The following is a 17,393-nucleotide window of genomic DNA, read 5'->3' as shown; positions in this document are numbered from 1 at the left end:
GGAAATCTTCCTTTTTTTTAAAAGAAAAATATAACTATTGCTATTTCAACAATTTGTTTCATCGCTACTTTGAAATTTTAATTATTTTAAGTTACCTCAGGACTTGCTTGACACCTTCTATCGAGTTCACTATACCCTGCAACCATTGTTCTCTTACCTTATCTGAAGATCCATTCAGTTTGCTGTTGTTGTTGAGATCATATCATGGCTGGTGTCGTTGTTGGTGGAGCTTTTCTTTCTGGCTTCATTAACGTTGTTTTTGACAGGTTCCTTACAACTGATGCTGTCAACTTGGTGTTGGGCAAGAAGCTTGGTCCTGACTTGGTTGAAAGGCTGAAGATTGCTCTCTTGGGTGCTGAAGCTCTTGTTGCTGATGCTGAGATGAAGCAGTTCGGTAATCCATCTGTGAGGAAGTGGCTCGATAGTCTCCGGGATGCTGTTTACTGTGCCGAGGACTTGCTCGACACTGTCCTCACCAAAGCCACCACTCAAAAGATGGTAAGTTCTTCCTGGTCCATTAGCTTCTTCGTCAATCGAGACAGGGATGACATGGTAGACAAGTTGGAAGGAGTGGTCAGAAGAATAGAGGATCTTGGAAAACAAAAAGATTTCCTTGGCCTTGAAAAGATTCCCACTGGTAGCTCTTCATGGAGGACTCCGTCTAGTTCTCTTGTAAGAGGGAATGTGTATGGCAGGGAGGATGACAAGAAGGCCTTAATCAAGATGCTGAATGACAACAATGAGCATCAGTTGTCCGTGATCGCTATTGTTGGCATAGGTGGGGTTGGTAAAACAACATTAGCCCAATCGGTATACAACAATGAGGAGGAGTTCATGAAGGGATTTGATCTAAAAGCATGGATTTGTGTTTCAGAAAATTTTGATATTGCTGAGACTACAAAGAATGTTATAAAGGAGATCTCTCCAGATACTCAAGATTTTGAGCATTTCAATTCACTTCACCATGCTTTGAAAGAGAAATTGTCGAATAAGAAGTTCTTTATTGTTCTCGATGATGTTTGGAGTGATGATGGTGACAAATGGAGTAGTTTTATGACCCCTTTTCAACAAAATGGGAACAAGGGAAGTATTGTTCTTCTGACTACTCGGGAGGAAAATGTTGCTTCAGCAGTTCAGAATTGTCGCCCTTATTTTCTCAGAAAGTTGTCAGAAGATTATTGTTGGTCAGTGTTTTCAGATAATGCATCATTTCCACAATCAAATGGGAGTGCAGCACTTGAGGAAATAGGTAAAAAGATTGTCAAGAAGTGTGATGGCTTGCCATTAGCTGCTGAAACACTTGGACGCTTGTTACGTACAAAGCATGATGTTAAGGATGTTGGGTTTTTGGGCTCCCTTTCTATGTGGAGAAAAAGCCCAAATGCTAGTATCCAAGCCCATGATTAGTTGAAGTGGCTGAGGTGAGTTAGGGTTGAGAGAGAGAGAGGTCATTTGCAAGGAGAACACCAAACACTAGAGAGAAGAGAGGAGAGAAAGTCATTTTCGCACATACACAAAGCTGTCTCTGTAAATTGGTCACTGCAGATTCTTTAACCGTTGGATCGAGCTCAAATTTGGATAGTGTGTTCTACACATCTGGTTCTTTGATTTCACCGTTCAGATCTTCAATTCGACATCTGTAGCTGGAGATATTGGCCACGCACAGTAGCTCTGTTTTTGTGGTATTTTCATCTTCTTGTTCTTGTTTTGAAAGCTTTGAAGCTTGGGTTGTTTGGCTTGTTGTATGCACGTTTTGTGCAGTAATTTGTGACTCTCTTGTACCCTATTTTTTATCATAGTGAAGCTATATCCTGGTCTTGGTGACTCGTGGTTTTTACTTCTCTCATTGAGGAGGTTTTCCACGTTAAAAATCTTGGTGTGTTAGCTTGCTTATAATTTTTGGTTTATGTGATTTTTCCGCTGCTATTGGGTATTATTGTGCTGGTGTTAATACTTGTTGTGAGTGGATATTGTTGCTCCTCTGATTCTTGCAAGAAGGGAATTGTGTTTTATTCCTATCAATTGGCATCAGAGCTCAGTTTTGGGTATTTGGTTATAACTTGCTTGAAAGATGGAGGCAAATAATTCTACTAGGATGATAAGTTTGAATGGCACTAATTACCATCTATGGAAGGGCAAAATGAAAGATTTGTTGTTTGTCAAAAATCTACATTTACCCGTATTCTCTACATAAAAACCAGAATCTAAAACAGATGAAGAATGGGAGTTTGAACACCAACAAGTTTGTGGTTTTATTAGGCAATGGGTGGATGATAATGTTTATAATCACATTGCTAATGAGACTCATGCTAGGGCTTTGTGGAATCAAATTGAATCCTTGTATGCTTCCAAGTCTGGCAACAATAAATTGTACTTGTTGAATATGTTGATGAATTTGAGATACAAAGAGGGGTCACAAGTATTAGATCACTTGAATGAATTTCAAGGAGTTCTGGATCAGTTGTCAAGCATGGGAATCAAGTTTGAAGATGAGGTTCAAGGATTGTGGTTGCTAAATACTCTACCAGATTCTTGGGAGACATTTCGTATCTCTCTCACTAATTCTGCTCCGAATGGTAAAGTGAGCATGCAACTTGTTAAAGGTGGCATTTTAAATGAAGAGATGAGAAGGAAGACGCAGAATTCTTCGTCACACTCTGAAATGTTAGTCACTGAAACCAGGGGAGAAATCAGAATAGAGTTCAAAAGGGTAGAGGTAAAAGCAGGAGCAAATCCAAGGGAAGATACAAGAATGTTGAGTGTCACTACTGTCACAAAATGGGTCACGTTCAAAAATATTGCTATCTTTGGAAAAAGGAGAACAAAGGTAAGCAAGAAAAGAAGGATGATGGTGGTAATGATCGTGTATCTTCTGTTTCAGATGATCTTCTTACTGTTGATATTGCTGATTATGAGTACAAGGTCAATCTTGTTTCTGATGATGAGTTCAGCTGGGTAATTGATAGTGGCGCCTCAATACATGTTACACCGAAGAAGGAGTTCTTCACTTCTTATACTCCAGGTAATTTTGGAGTGCTTAAGATGGGTAATGATGGTTTGGCCAAGGTTATTGGTGTAGGAGATGTTTATCTTGAGACCAATATGGGAATGAAGCTACTACTTAAAGATGTTAGACACGCTCCAGATGTTCGCTTGAATTTGGTTTCAGTTAAAAGGCTTGATAATGAAGGCTTTGTAAACACTTTTGGCTTTGGACAATGGAAGCTTACTAAAGGCAACTTAGTGGTGGCTCGAGAAAAAGGTACTTCAAGTTTGTATGTGATGCATGCCATGATTGCAAAAGGTAGTGTGAATGCGATTGAAAGTAAAGAAGTTTGTAGCTTGTGGCACAGACGACTTGGTCATATTAGTGAAAAAGGACTTAGCTATTTGGCTAGAAAGGATGCTCTTTCAGGTTTGAAGAATGCAGAGTTGGAGAAATGTTCTCATTGCATGGCTGGCAAACAAAGAAGATTATCCTTCAAGAAGCATCAACCTTCAAGAAAATCAGAATTCTTGGAATTGGTGCACTCCGATATTTGTGGTCCTTTGAAGGTACGGTCTTTTGGTGGAGCTATTTACTTTATTACTTTTATTGATGATCATTCAAGAAAGCTTTGGACTTATGCTTTAAAAACAAAGAACCAAGCTTTGGAAAAATTCAAACAATTCCAAGCTTTGGTTGAGAGGCAAACAGGTAAAAAGCTTAAATGTATTCGCACTGGTGGTGAGTATTGTGGATCATTTGATGTGTATTGCAAGCAGCAAGGCATTAGGCATGAAAAGACACCTCCTAAAACACCTCAGTTGAACGGTTTGGCAGAAAGGATGAATAGAACACTGATTGAAAGAGTTAGGTGTATGCTTACTGAAGCTAAGCTACCTAAAGTCTTTTGGGGTGAAGCGCTACTTACAGCGGCTCATGTGATTAATCTGAGTCCTACAATTGCTTTGGACAATAATGTTCCGGATCATGTTTGGTCGGGTAAAGATGTCTCGTATGGTCACTTGAGAGTCTTTGGATGCAAAGCATTTGTTCATGTTCCAAAGGATGAGAGGTCCAAGTTGGATGTGAAAACAAAGCAGTGCATTTTTATTGGGTATGGTCAAGATGAGTTTGGTTACAGGCTTTATGATCCAGTTGAAAAGAAGCTTGTAAGGAGCCGTGATGTAGAGTTTATTGAAGACCAGACCATTGAGGACATTGATAAGGCAAAGAAGAGTCAATCACAAGAGAGCAGTGACTTGACTGATGTAGATCCAGTTCAGCCGCCTCCTTCGTCAGAACAAATAGAGAATCAATATCAGGAGCATATGCAACAAAATGAACCTTTGGTTCCTGATGACCAGGAGATGGGAGATCCAATTGATGCTCCAGTTGATGATGATGCTGATAATCAACCTGAGCTACCTGAAGATCCACCAGGTTTCCATCCTAGGAGGTCTACTAGAGAGCGACGACCTTCAACGAGGTATCCTTCTAGTGAGTATGTAACATTTACTGATGGATATGTGACCTTGACTGATGGGGGAGAACCTGAATGTTATACGGAAGCTATGGAAGGTGACGACAATAAGAAATGGTTTGATGCAATGCAAGATGAAATGAAATCCTTGTATGATAATCAAACATTTGAGCTTGTGAAGTTGCCAAAAGGAAAGAAAGCTTTGCAGAACAGGTGGGTTTATAGGTTGAAGCATGAAGAAAATTCTCAGTGTCCAAGGTACAAGGCTAGATTGGTGGTCAAGGGCTACAGGCAGAAAAAGGGAGTTGACTATAATGAAATCTTTTCACCGGTTGTGAGAAGATCTTCTATTAGGACTGTTTTGAGTTTGGCTGCAAGTCTTGATTTAGAGATAGAGCAGATGGATGTGAAAACTGCTTTCCTTCATGGCGATCTTAAGGATGAAATTTACATGGAACAACCTGAAGGTTTCATGGTAAAAGGCAAAGAGGATCATGTTTGCAAACTGAAGAAGAGCTTGTATGGCTTGAAGCAAACTCCAAGACAGTGGTACAAGAAGTTCGAGTCTGTTATGGCAGAACAAGGCTACAAGAAGACTACTTCTGATCATTGTGTATTTGTTAAACAGTTTGCTAGTAATGATTTTATTATCCTTTTGATATATGTTGATGATATGCTTATTGTTGGTCAGAATGCTTCTAGGATTGATATGTTGAAGAAGCAACTTGCAATGTCATTTGCAATGAAGGACCTTGGTCCAGCAAAGGAGATTCTTGGCATAAGAATCGAGCGTGATAGAAAGGAGAAGAAGCTTTGGTTATCACAGGAGAAATACATAGAGACAATGTTGCACAGGTTCCAAATGGAGAAAGCAAAGGTCGTTAGTACTCCTCTTGCTACACACTTCAAATTGAGTTGCAAGCAAAGTCCATCAAGTGATGAAGAGAAGAAAGACATGGAAAAAGTTCCATATGCATCAGCCGTGGGTAGTTTAATGTATGCTATGGTGTGCACAAGACCGGATATAGCTCATGCTGTTGGTTGTGTTAGCCGTTTTGTTTCAAACCCAGGAAGAGAGCATTGGAATGCTGTAAAATGGATAATGAGATATCTTCGTGGTACTTCTAACATGAAGTTGTGTTATGGAAGTGATAAGCCTATTCTAGTTGGTTACAATGACTCAGACATGGCAGGAGATATTGACTCTAGAAGGTCCATTTCAGGCTTCTTGATCAACTTTGCGGGTGGAGCTGTGTCTTGGCAATCAAGATTGCAAAAATGTGTTGCTTTGTCTACTACCGAGGCCGAGTTTATTGCCATTACCGAAGCGTGCAAGGAGATGCTTTGGATGAAGAAATTCTTGAAGGAACTCGGGTCTACTCAAGAGAGGTATGTGTTGTTTTGTGATAGTCAAAGTGCTATACATCTTGGTAAAAATTCTACTTTTCATTCTCGGTCCAAACATATTGATGTGAGGTATCATTGGATACGTGATGTTTTGGATGCTGAGTTGTTGGAACTTGAAAAGGTTCATACTGATTAGAATGGTTCTGATATGATGACCAAGGCATTACCAAGATGGAAGTTTGAAGTTTGTTGCTTAATCGCCGGATTGGCGGTTACCTCCACATAGTCGTGAGGGGGAGATTTGTTGGGTTTTTGGGCTCCCTTCCTATGTGGAGAAAAAGTCCAAATGCTAGTATCCAAGCCCATGATTAGTTGAAGTGGCTGAGGTGAGTTAGGGTTGAGAGAGAGAGAGGTCATTTGCAAGGAGAACACCAAACACTAGAGAGAAGAGAGGAGAGAAAGTCATTTTCGCACATACACAAAGCTGTCTCTGTAAATTGGTCACTGCAGATTCGTTAACCGTTGGATCGAGCTCAAATTTGGACAGTGTGTTCTACACATCTGGTTATTTGATTTCACCGTTCGGATCTTCAATTCGACATCTGTAGCTGGAGATATTGGCCACGCACAGTAGCTCTGTTTTTGTGGTATTTTCATCTTCTTGTTCTTGTTTTGAAAGCTTTGAAGCTTGGGTTGTTTGGCTTGTTGTATGCACGTTTTGTGCAGTAATTTGTGACTCTCTTGTACCCTATTTTTCATCATAGTGAAGCTATATCCTGGTCTTGGTGACTCGTGGTTTTTACTTCTCTCATTGAGGAGGTTTTCCACGTTAAAAATCTTGGTGTGTTAGCTTGCTTATAATTTTTGGTTTATGTGATTTTTCCGCTGCTATTGGGTATTATTGTGCTGGTGTTAATACTTGTTGTGAGTGGATATTGTTGCTCCTCTGATTCTTGCAAGAAGGGAATTGTGTTTTATTCCTATCAAAGGAATGGAACAAGATACTAATCAGTGATATTTGGGGGCTTTCTGTGGAGAAGAGTAAGATTATCCCAGCATTACTGATAAGTTATTTCCATCTTCCTACACATTTAAAGCGTTGTTTCGTTTATTGTTCTTTATATCCCAAAGATTATAAATTTGAGAAAGATGAATTAATCTTTTTGTGGATGGCAGAAGACCTTTTACCACCACCAAATGGAGGAGAGACTTTAGAAGAAGTTAGTTGTGAATGTTTTGATGAACTAACTTCCAGGTTATTTTTCACAAAGATTCAAGTTGATGACAATTATTGTTTTGTGATGCATGATCTGTTGCATGATTTAGCAGTATTCCTTGCTGGAGATTTCTATTGCAACTCAGAAGAACTTGGTAAAGAGGATATGAGTATTCAGACTCGACATTTGTGTGTAAATTTACATCATTGTAGCTCAAAACTTCAAAATTCTATTTCTAAAGTAAAATCTTTGAGAACATTATTATTCTTTGGCGAATTCTCCTCTCCCAACTTCAACATTGAAATGGCAACGTGTGACATATTATCAAAGTGTAAATATTTGAGAGCTTTATCCTTTCATGAACTTGACGTGTTGCCTAATTCAATAGGAGAATTAATCCATCTGCGCCACTTGGATCTCTCTCATAGTTATATTAAGACATTGCCTGAGTCTTTGTGCAACTTGTGTCATTTGCAAACATTGAAGTTGTATTGTTGTTATAAGCTAACTATGTTGCCTAGTGGTTTCCATAATCTTTTGAGTTTGCGGCATCTTGATATTAGAGAAACTTCTTTAAAAGAAATGCCTGGAAAAATGGGCAAATTGAATCAATTGCATGTTTTAAGTTCCTTTGTGGTCGGCAAGCTCGAAGACAATGGAATCCAAGAGTTAGGAAGGCTTGTAAATCTTCATGGATCCCTTGAGATTAAGAAGTTGGAGAATATTGTTGATGTGAAAGAGGCAAAGAGCGCAAAGTTAATGGATAAGAAGCACATGGATAAATTATGCTTGGAATGGTCTTCAGGCGATGATATGGTTTCAAACACACAAAGAGAAAGAGACATGCTCGATAACTTGCAACCGCACAATGGCTTGAAAAAGCTGAAAATCAAGGGATACAAGGGTACAATATTTTCAAATTGGGTTGGGAATTTTTCCTACCAAAATATGATAAGTGTATCTCTAGAGTCTTGCAACAATTGCTGCATGCTGCCTTCACTTGGACAGCTGCCATCTCTGAAGTCCTTAAGCATTCAAGGTTTCGGTCAGCTCAGGAGTATTGGCGATGAGTTTTATAAGAATGACGGAGGTCATCATTCTTCGCCTATTGCGCCGTTTCCCTCACTGGAGAGTTTGAAGTTTGATAACATGCCATGTTGGGAGGTGTGGCACTTATCTGAATCGGAAACTTTTCCTCAAGTTAGGAAGCTTCAAATAAGAAATTGTGCAATGTTAAAGGAAGAGGTTCTTAATCAGGTATTCTTGAGAATCATTTCTTCTTTGTCGGATGTTTCCAAAGTTCGCAAACTACGTATACAACATAGTTATGTAGAATGGCCTAATGAGGGCATGTTTCTTGATGGGGATAATTTATCAATTTGGGGATGTGAATCTGTGATTGAGTCTGCATTTAAGACAATGATCAGCATCCGCCTTCTAAGTTGCCTCCAAGAAATAAACATCTCAGGGTATTCCTCTGATGCATCCTTTCCGGGCAATTGTTTTCCCAAATCTTTGCAAAAGCTGAAAATCCGGAGTTGCAGAAAACTGGAATTCCCGGAACAACAGCAGCACAAGTATGGTTTGGTAGAGCTACGAATACACGACAGCTGTGATTCACTGACCTCATTGTCGTTGGATGCCTTTCCCAGCCTCAAGACTCTCAAGATATCAGGGTGTGAGAATCTGGAATCAGTTTCAATGTCGGAGCCACCCCACGCTGCTTTTCAGCGTCTCACCATCCATAATTGCCCCAAATTAGTGTCATTTCCAGAAGGACTGGCTGCGCCCAACTTGACTCGTCTCCATGTTAGCAGGTGCTCAAACATGGAGGAATTGCCGAGTGACCTTAACAGTCTTGTGCCAAATTTACAGTCTCTTGACATACGAGGTTGCCCAAACATTTGTAGGTTGCCAGAGCATGGTTTGCCGCCTAACCTGAAAGAGCTTACTATAGGAGGTTGCGAGCAACAAGTGAGGGATCTATCATGGTTGGACAACTTGAACAACCTCACTCATCTCACCGTTGATGGTCGTGGCTGTGAGAGCAGAATAAAGTCATATCCAGAGACGGGTTCGCTGCCTCGCCTTCCCTCTCTTACCACTTTGGAGATGAGTTGGCTTTATAATCTGGAGACGTTAGAATGCTACGAGCTTCTTCGCCACACCTCCCTCCAACAATTACAAATTTTATATTGTCGGAAGCTGGAGAATATGGCAGGAGAAAAGCTGCCTTCCTCTCTCTTACAGCTTGAAATTACAGAGTGTCCATTGCTGGGAGAACATTGCAAGAACAAACATCAACAAATTTGGCCCAAAATTTCCCACATTCCCACCATTCTAGTTGATGGCGTACAAATTCTCTGAATGAGACATTTCTGAGCAGGTAATTATCTAATCTTCATGTTTCTCATGCTACCACCATTAAATTCATACATGCATCATAAGTGATACTTATTAACACTCATATTTTCTGAAAAAAAAAAAAAAAACAAAAAAAGAAAAACTTGCATAGAAGAGGAACATAAGAATTAATTACCATGAATTGAAAATTCAAAGACAGGGAATACCTTTTTTGTCTATGCAGCATTTGAGAATTTCTTTAGATGTCCAGATGAACCAAATTTACTGTCGTTACCGTATTCAGCAGCAGGCATCTTCTATTGAAGTTCATAGTCCTATACAATAGAAACCATATTTACATTACCTCCATTCAAACTAAAAGCTCATTCGAGGTGGTAAACTGGACTAATATGTTGGGTCAGAAGATGTGATTTCTATTTTAGCTTCAGGCTGGTACAGTTTCTCTATTCTGCGCTACATTTTACTTCAGGTCGGAGAATATGCCACAAGCGAAATTGCCTTCCTCTCTGTTACTACTTCAAACTTAACACAGTCCTTTGCTCGGAGAACACTGCAAGAAAAAGAGTTGCAGCAAAACTCTCTATAAAGGTAACTACAAACTTGATGGATCTATAGGCATTGATATTTAGTTGCACTTCTTATGGATACTAACTCATACAGATTTTCCAGGGGACTGAAGAGATAGATAACTACTATGGTCAAGCTTAGGATCTGCTTTCTTTTTGGATTCAACCATTAAACTGTGCATTAGGTAGCAATTTCAATTTGGTGAGCATGTAAGTAAGGCAACAAAGTTGGTTTCCTCATTGTGTATCTGTCGTGCAGATTCTGATCATTTTCCTATGTGTGAGCAAACACTTTTTGGAATTTCTCTCTACATTCCCATTATTGTATTAATCTAATCAAGTGAACGATCGGATACTCAACAAGAAAAAAAAAAAAAAAGCGAATGATCCATGGTCAAATCTTTCTTGTTTAAATGGACGTTCTTCCCTCGTTGTTCTTCAATTTGGAGGTCTGGTTGCAATCTGAGCTCCCAAGTAGAACTGCCAGAAAATCTGTAAACAAGTGTCATTGATTTCATTTTGTTGGTGTGTCTGTGTTCTTGTACAAGAGTTGTATTGTATGCTTATTAGTGCTTGTAGTTGTGAGACATCTTTGTAGCTTTGATTTGGAAAATAGTTAAAATTTTTACCTTTCCGTGGGTTCTTTCCTCTTCAATATTTTGCTGCTATTGACTATTTGCCATATATAGTGGGCCTATATTATGTTTGAGTGCTTAAAATTATGCCTTTGACAGGTTTAATTTCTTCGTGAAAGATAATTTTTTCATGTTACTGTGAAATACAATTAAGTACCTTGTCTGTGAAAAATTATATTGAGGTGCATTCTATATAACTAGTAGCTTAATGTTTCCGAATTCCAAATGTGCACACAAGTAGAGGAAGAGCTTTGTTTCTAGCTTGGTTGAATATACCATATAACTTTCTTTCATTATAATGCATGAACTATTCTCTTGGCTGTTGGCATATACACAATTTTCCTTGAAAAAATGAAAGTGAAGAGTCATCCGCTTCCAAAACGAAATTCAGCTCATTAAAAAATCAATTAAGTACATCACATGAGTGCAACTTCCTCCACTGCACTGTCAGCAGTTAAAATACTTTCAACAAGAGTTGGCTTGGCTGATCAAGATCCAAGCGTGACAACCATTTTTTTTTACTAACTATCTTTTTAATTTAACATTCATGTTACAAAGTTACTAAAAAATACAACTATAGAAGGGCTTTTTGCTGTATTGATAGAATTACTCTATTTAGCATGTTAAAATAACTATTATTATTTTAAGTTGATAAAAATAATTGAAAAAAAAAAATCATTACTACTTGACAATAACAAATTAGGTATATTTATAGACAAAAATGTTCATTGAAACATTATGCTTTCTAACTTGTAATACTTTGGTGCATTTGTATGTGCTTCTATAATAGGAAAATCAAAGTCAAAAAAGGAAAAAAATAAAAATAAAACAAGTACTTATATTTTCTTTTTCTTTCTTTTTTTTTGTTATGAAATTATCTTTGTAATCAGGTTGTTCTAAGTAATTTCTATTTTCTATGAGGTATCTATTTATATTTTATAAAAGTTGATACCAAAATCATTCTATATTTCAAATGATGGCATATAGATCGCTTATGATTTTATCATGTAAAATATTAGTGTAGATGTCATTTCATTATGAAATTAAGTATACCTCGCCTTTTAACCTTAAAATATAAATAGATTTTTGTAACTGTTCCTACAATAATTAATAAGATGGTTCATGCTACTAAAATCTTCTCTTAGCATTGTTAAATATTTTTTAATTATTTAACTTATATTTTATAATGGTTCTCACAATAATTAACAATGTGACCCTTGTAACTAAAATCTCCGTTTAATAATGTTAATTGTCTTCTTAATTATTCAATTCATATTTTGTAAAACATATAATTTATATGCACATACATTAGAGGCAATATTTGGAGTTATGATGATGATAAATGTTAAAGAATATTACAGTCTCTCAAGAGAATGGTGATAAAGAAAATGAGATATAAAATCAATAATGTAAAGTAGCACGCTATACAATTAAACAAAAAAGAAATACAAAAAAAAAGTATGCAGTTCTAATATAGATAATAATTGTATTTAACTATTATTTTATATTCAATTGAGTAATGACATGTATTAAATTTAATTAATTAAAAATTTTAAAATTTTATTTAGTGGCATATCAAAATTGATTTAAATTTTGTAATGATTAACGAAAAATAACAATTTAAAATAATAAAATTAATGTATGAATATTATTCATATTTTTTATCATTAAAAATAATATTTAATTTTTTTATTTTATTTTTCATGAATCATAACCGCATGTATTTTCAATAATATTATTATAACTAAATAATATTAAAAACTATAAATTATTGAAAGAAAAAAAAAGTGATATATAAATGACAAAGATATTATACAACTAATGAATATAATTACACAAAAAAACTAATGAATACAATCACATAATTACCTAGTACATACATTTAGCAAATTAAAAGATAAAAAAAAGAGGTAATGACCAAATCAGTACTCGAAAGATTCAAACGCTGACATTTTGGTACCTCACTATTGTTATTGACAAAATGGTCCTTAAAAGGTTTTAAAATTTGACAAGCATACCCACGAGTGCACCAGAGCACATTTCCGGCAAGCAGAGTGCTGATGTGGCCACCGTGTTTTGGTGACTTGGCAAACCACCCCCAAAGTTCCCTCCCCAACGCACACTTTCTCCGCTTCCCTCTCCCTCCCTGTCACAGCCCCCATTCCCAACGCACATTTCTCCTTAATTGCAGTCCCCGCCGCATCACAAGCCCCTCCCCAACGTACATTTTTCCTTCCTCCCTCAACACCACCATTCACAGCAACAACAACTTTAACATCAACAGCAACAACAACCTCCACCACTCTCTCTCTCTCCACTACTCCCCTTTTTCCAACGCACACTTCCCTCTCCCTCCCTCAACACTACCATTCACAGCAACAACAACCTCAACATCAATAGAGTTGCCCCAAATCATGAATTGTTCCAAATTTTTAGGTTAAATTATCATTCAAAAAGATTAATCACAATAAAACTCAGAAAAACAAATAAATTCATATACAATAATCAAAATAAAATAAAATAAAATAAAATAAAACTTAATACAGACACCACCAAAGCAAGAATAGAAGACGAACACCAGACACAGAGAGGGCAGGACACGATAGAGCCAAGATGGAATCCAGATAGAGAAGGCATGGCAACGACTGGGAGCTAGCAGCAAGCAGATACAAGCAGTGAAGGCGACAGCGGTGAAGACGTGCAGACAATGCAATGCTACAAAGGAGACACTGGTGGACGCAGAAGACCCGACGACGAAATGGCGGTAGTGCGGTGTCGATGACATTGGCTCTGTAAAATTGAGAAGGTTGAGCTCTACTGCTGTTTTGGGGAGAGTGAGTTGAGAGTGTGAGACACTGTGTTAGTGTGTTGGTAAGGGGATTAGAATTCAAAGAGGTAAGGGAAGGGGATTAGGGTTCAGAAAGAGGGATTTTGGACTGAGGAGGGGGGAAGTGCGTTGGAGATGCAGAATTAGGGTTAGAGAGGGGGAGGGAAGGATTAGGGTTGGGGAGGGGGGAGAATGCATTCAGGAAGAGGAAGGGGGAGTGCGTTGGGGAGGGGGAAGGAGAAGGAGAAGAATTAGGGTTGGGGGTATTTGCCATGTCATCAAAACGCAGTGGCCATGTCAGCACTGTGCTTGCTGGAAATGTGCTCCGGTGAACTCGTGGATACGCTTGTCAAATTTTAAAATCTTTTAAGGACCATTTTGTCAATAACAATAGTGAGGTACTGATGAGCGGATAATTTGTATATTTTTTGGCATTGTTTTTAGTATGTTTTTGATATAATATAGTTAGTTTTTAGTATATTTTTATTAGTTTTTAATTAAAATTCACTTTTCTGGACTTTACTATGAGTTTGTGTGTTTTTCTGTGATTTCAGGTATTTTCTGGCTGAAATTGAGGGACCTGAGCAAAAATCTGATTCTGAGACCAAAAAGGACTGCAGATGCTGTTGGATTCTGACCTCCCTGCATTCGAAGCAGATTTTCTGGAGCTACAGAAGCCCAATTGGCGCGCTCTCAACGGCGTTGGAAAGTAGACATCCTGGGCTTTCCAGCAATATATGATAGTCCATACTTTGCCCAAGATTTGATGGCCCAAACCGGCGTTCAAAGTCACCTCAAGAAATCCCAGCGTTAAACGCTGGAACTGGCACCCAAATGGGAGTTAAACGCCCAAACTGGCACCAAAGCTGGCGTTTAACTCCAAGAAGAGTCTCTACACGAAATTGCTTCATTGCTCAGCCCAAGCACACACCAAGTGGGCCCGGAAGAGGATTTTTATGTCATTTACTCATTTCTGTACACCCTAGGCTACTAGTTTCTTATAAGTAGGACCTTTTACTATTGTATAGAAATCTTTTGATCACTTTTAGATCTCTAGATCATCTTTGGACATTTTAGTTCTTAGATCATTGGGAGGCTGGCCATTCGGCCATGCCTAGACCTTATGCTTATGTATTTTCAACGGTGGAGTTTCTACACACCATAGATTGAGGTGTGGAGCTCTGCTGTACCTTGAGTATTAATGCAATTACTATTGTTCTTCCATTCAAATTCCACTTGTTCTTTATCCAAGATATCACTTGTTCTTCAACATGATGAAGGTGATGATTGACGCCCATCACCATTCTCACTCATGAACAAAGTGACTGACAACCACTCTTGTTCTACAAGCATCTGAGGCTTAGTGAATATCTCTTGGATTCCTGATTGCACGATGCATGGTTGATCGCCTGACAACCGAGTGCTCGCCTGACAAACGAGCCAACCATTCCGTGAGATCAGAGTCTTCGTGGTATAGGCAAGAACTGATGGCAGCATTCAAGAGAATCCGGAAGGTCTAACCTTGTCTGTGGTATTCTGAGTAGGATTCAATGATTGAATGACTGTGACGTGCTTCAAACCTGTAACCTACTGGGCGTTAGTGACAGACGCAAAAGAGTTATTCTATTCCGGTAGGGGAGGGAACCACACCGGTGATTGGCAGCACTGTGACAGAGTGTGTGCATTAGCTTTCACTGCGAGGATGGGAGGTAGCTGCTGACAACAGTGAGACCCTATACGAGCTTGCCATGGAAAGGAGTAAGAAGGGTTGGATGAAGACAGTAGGAAAGCAGAGAGACGGAAGGGAAGGCATCTTCATGCGCTTATCTGAAGTTCCTACCAATGAATTACATAAGTATCACTATCTTTATCTTTTATGTTATTTTCGTTCATCACCATATACATCTGAGTTTGCCTGACTAAGATTTACAAGATGACCATAGCTTGCTTCAATACTAACAATCTCCGTGGGATCGACCCTTACTCACGTAAGGTTTATTACTTGGACGACCCAGTGCACTTGCTGGTTAGTTGTGCGAAGTTGTGTAATGCCATGGTATTGGGCTACCACGTTTTTGGAGCCATTACCGGGGATTATGAGAGTTGTGAAAAAGTATAGTTCACAATTTCGCGCACCAAGTTTTTGGCGCCGTTGCCGGGGATTGTTCAAGTTTTGAGCAAGCTTTTGGTAACATCAGTGCCAAGATCCGGCAACAACACCAAGTTTTTGGCGCCGTTGCCGGGGATTGTTCAAGTTTTGAGCAAGCTTTTGGTAACAATGCCTGGGATTGTTCTAGTTTGGACAACTGACGGTTCATCTTGTTGCTTAGATTAGGTATTTATTTTTTTTCGAAATTCTTGAAGATGAATTCTAGAGTTTCATGATGATTTGTTGAAATCTGGCTGGCTGAGAAGCCATGTCTAATCTGATTGGACCGAGGTTTCAACTTATCACCACAAGAGCTTGTTGATTTTCATCAATTTTGCTTTTGGAGCAGTGATCTGCTAAGATTTGGCTGACCTTTGGTCATGTCTAGTGTTTTGGACCGAAGCTTTCTTTGAAAGCTTGGCTGGCTGTGAAGCCATGTCTAATTCCTGGACCGAAGTCTTAGACTAGCATTGCACTGATTCCTGAAATTCTCATTAAGAATTTTGATACCTTTTTCCACTTAATTTTCGAAAAATACAAAAAAAAAATTGCAAAACCATAAAATCCAAAAATATTTCTTGTTTGAGTCTAGAGTCTCATCTTAAGTTTGGTGCCAAATGCATGTTTTTGTTATATTTCTCGAATCCATGCATATAGTTCTTTGTTTTGATCTTTAAATTCTATTGACTTGAGTGTTCATGTGTCTCATATAGTGTCAGAAGTACACAAACTGCTAAGTTTGGTGTCTTGCATGCATTGCTATTTGATTCTTGTTGCATTTTGATTATTAAAAATCCAAAAATATTTTTTAATTTGTGTCTTTTCAAGTCAATGATACAAAGAATTGAAGATTCAGAACATGCTGCAGAGGAATTATAAAGAAAAAGCTGAGCATTCAAAAATGCCCAGTGAAGAAGGCAGACTGGCGTTTAAACGCCAGCCAGGGTACCTGGTTGGGCGTTTAACGCCCAAAAAGGTAGCATTTTGGGCGTTAAACGCCAGAATGTATACCATTCTGGGCGTTTAACGCCAGGATGGTGCTAGGGGGAAGATTTTGTTTTCAAATCAATTTTTTTCAAGTTTTCAAAGTTTTTCAAAACCAAATCTTTTTCAAATCATATCTTTTCAATCAAATGTTTTCAAAATCAATTTCTTTCCTTTTTCAAAGATACTTACTAACAATTAATGATTTGATTGAACATTTTTTTGCCTTTTCTGTTGAGGAAGGTTTTATGTTTGAATCATATCTTTTCTTGTTAGGCAAGTCATTAATTTTCAAAATCATATCTTTTCAAATTGTTTTCAAATCATATCTTCTAAAATTGTTTTCAAATCATATCTTCTCAATCACATCTTTTTAAAACCATAACTTTTCAATCAAATCTTTTTAATCATATCTTTTTCAAATTAGTTTTCAATCAAATCTTTTTAGTTTCTAATTTCAAAATCTTTTTCAAAAATCACTTGATTTCTCTTCCACTTTCAATTTTCGAAAATTATCAATCAAATTTTCAAAATGTTTTCAAAATCTTTTAATTGAATTTTCGAAAATCCTCTTCCCTCCTTCTCACATCCTTCTATTTATGGAGTACCACTCCTTCTAAATGCACAATTCGAACCTTATCTAATTAAAGTTCGAATTCTTCTTCCCCTTCTTCTTTCTATTTCTCTTTTCCTCTGACATTTCAAGGAATCTCTATACTGTGACATAGAGGATTCCACATTTTCTTTTTCTCTTCTCTTTCATATGAGCAGGAGCAGAGACAAAGGCATTCTTGTTGAAGCTGACCCTGAACCTGAGAGAACCTTGAAGCGAAAGCTA

At 37.9% G+C, this 17,393-nt stretch overlaps 2 protein-coding genes across 2 annotated transcripts; both read left to right on the top strand.

The window, feature by feature from the left end:
- The first annotated feature begins 204 nt into the window (after positions 1-204).
- On the top strand, positions 205-1,407 carry LOC130962699 (putative disease resistance RPP13-like protein 1). The gene has a single exon (XM_057888877.1). It carries the CDS (start codon positions 205-207, stop codon positions 1,405-1,407), a length of 1,203 nt encoding a protein of 400 aa, XP_057744860.1.
- A 5,575-nt stretch (positions 1,408-6,982) lies between these two features.
- LOC130962698 (putative disease resistance protein At3g14460) lies at positions 6,983-9,397 on the top strand. Its single transcript, XM_057888876.1, has one exon. The coding sequence runs from the start codon at positions 6,983-6,985 to the stop codon at positions 9,395-9,397; it is 2,415 nt and encodes an 804-aa protein (XP_057744859.1).
- The last annotated feature ends 7,996 nt before the right edge of the window (positions 9,398-17,393 follow it).

The sequence above is a fragment of the Arachis stenosperma genome, chromosome 2, assembly GCF_014773155.1.
Source record: "Arachis stenosperma cultivar V10309 chromosome 2, arast.V10309.gnm1.PFL2, whole genome shotgun sequence".
NCBI lineage: Eukaryota > Viridiplantae > Streptophyta > Magnoliopsida > Fabales > Fabaceae > Arachis > Arachis stenosperma.
Note: the sequence above shows the minus strand (reverse complement) of the source record. Positions and strands in the feature narration are given on the sequence as shown.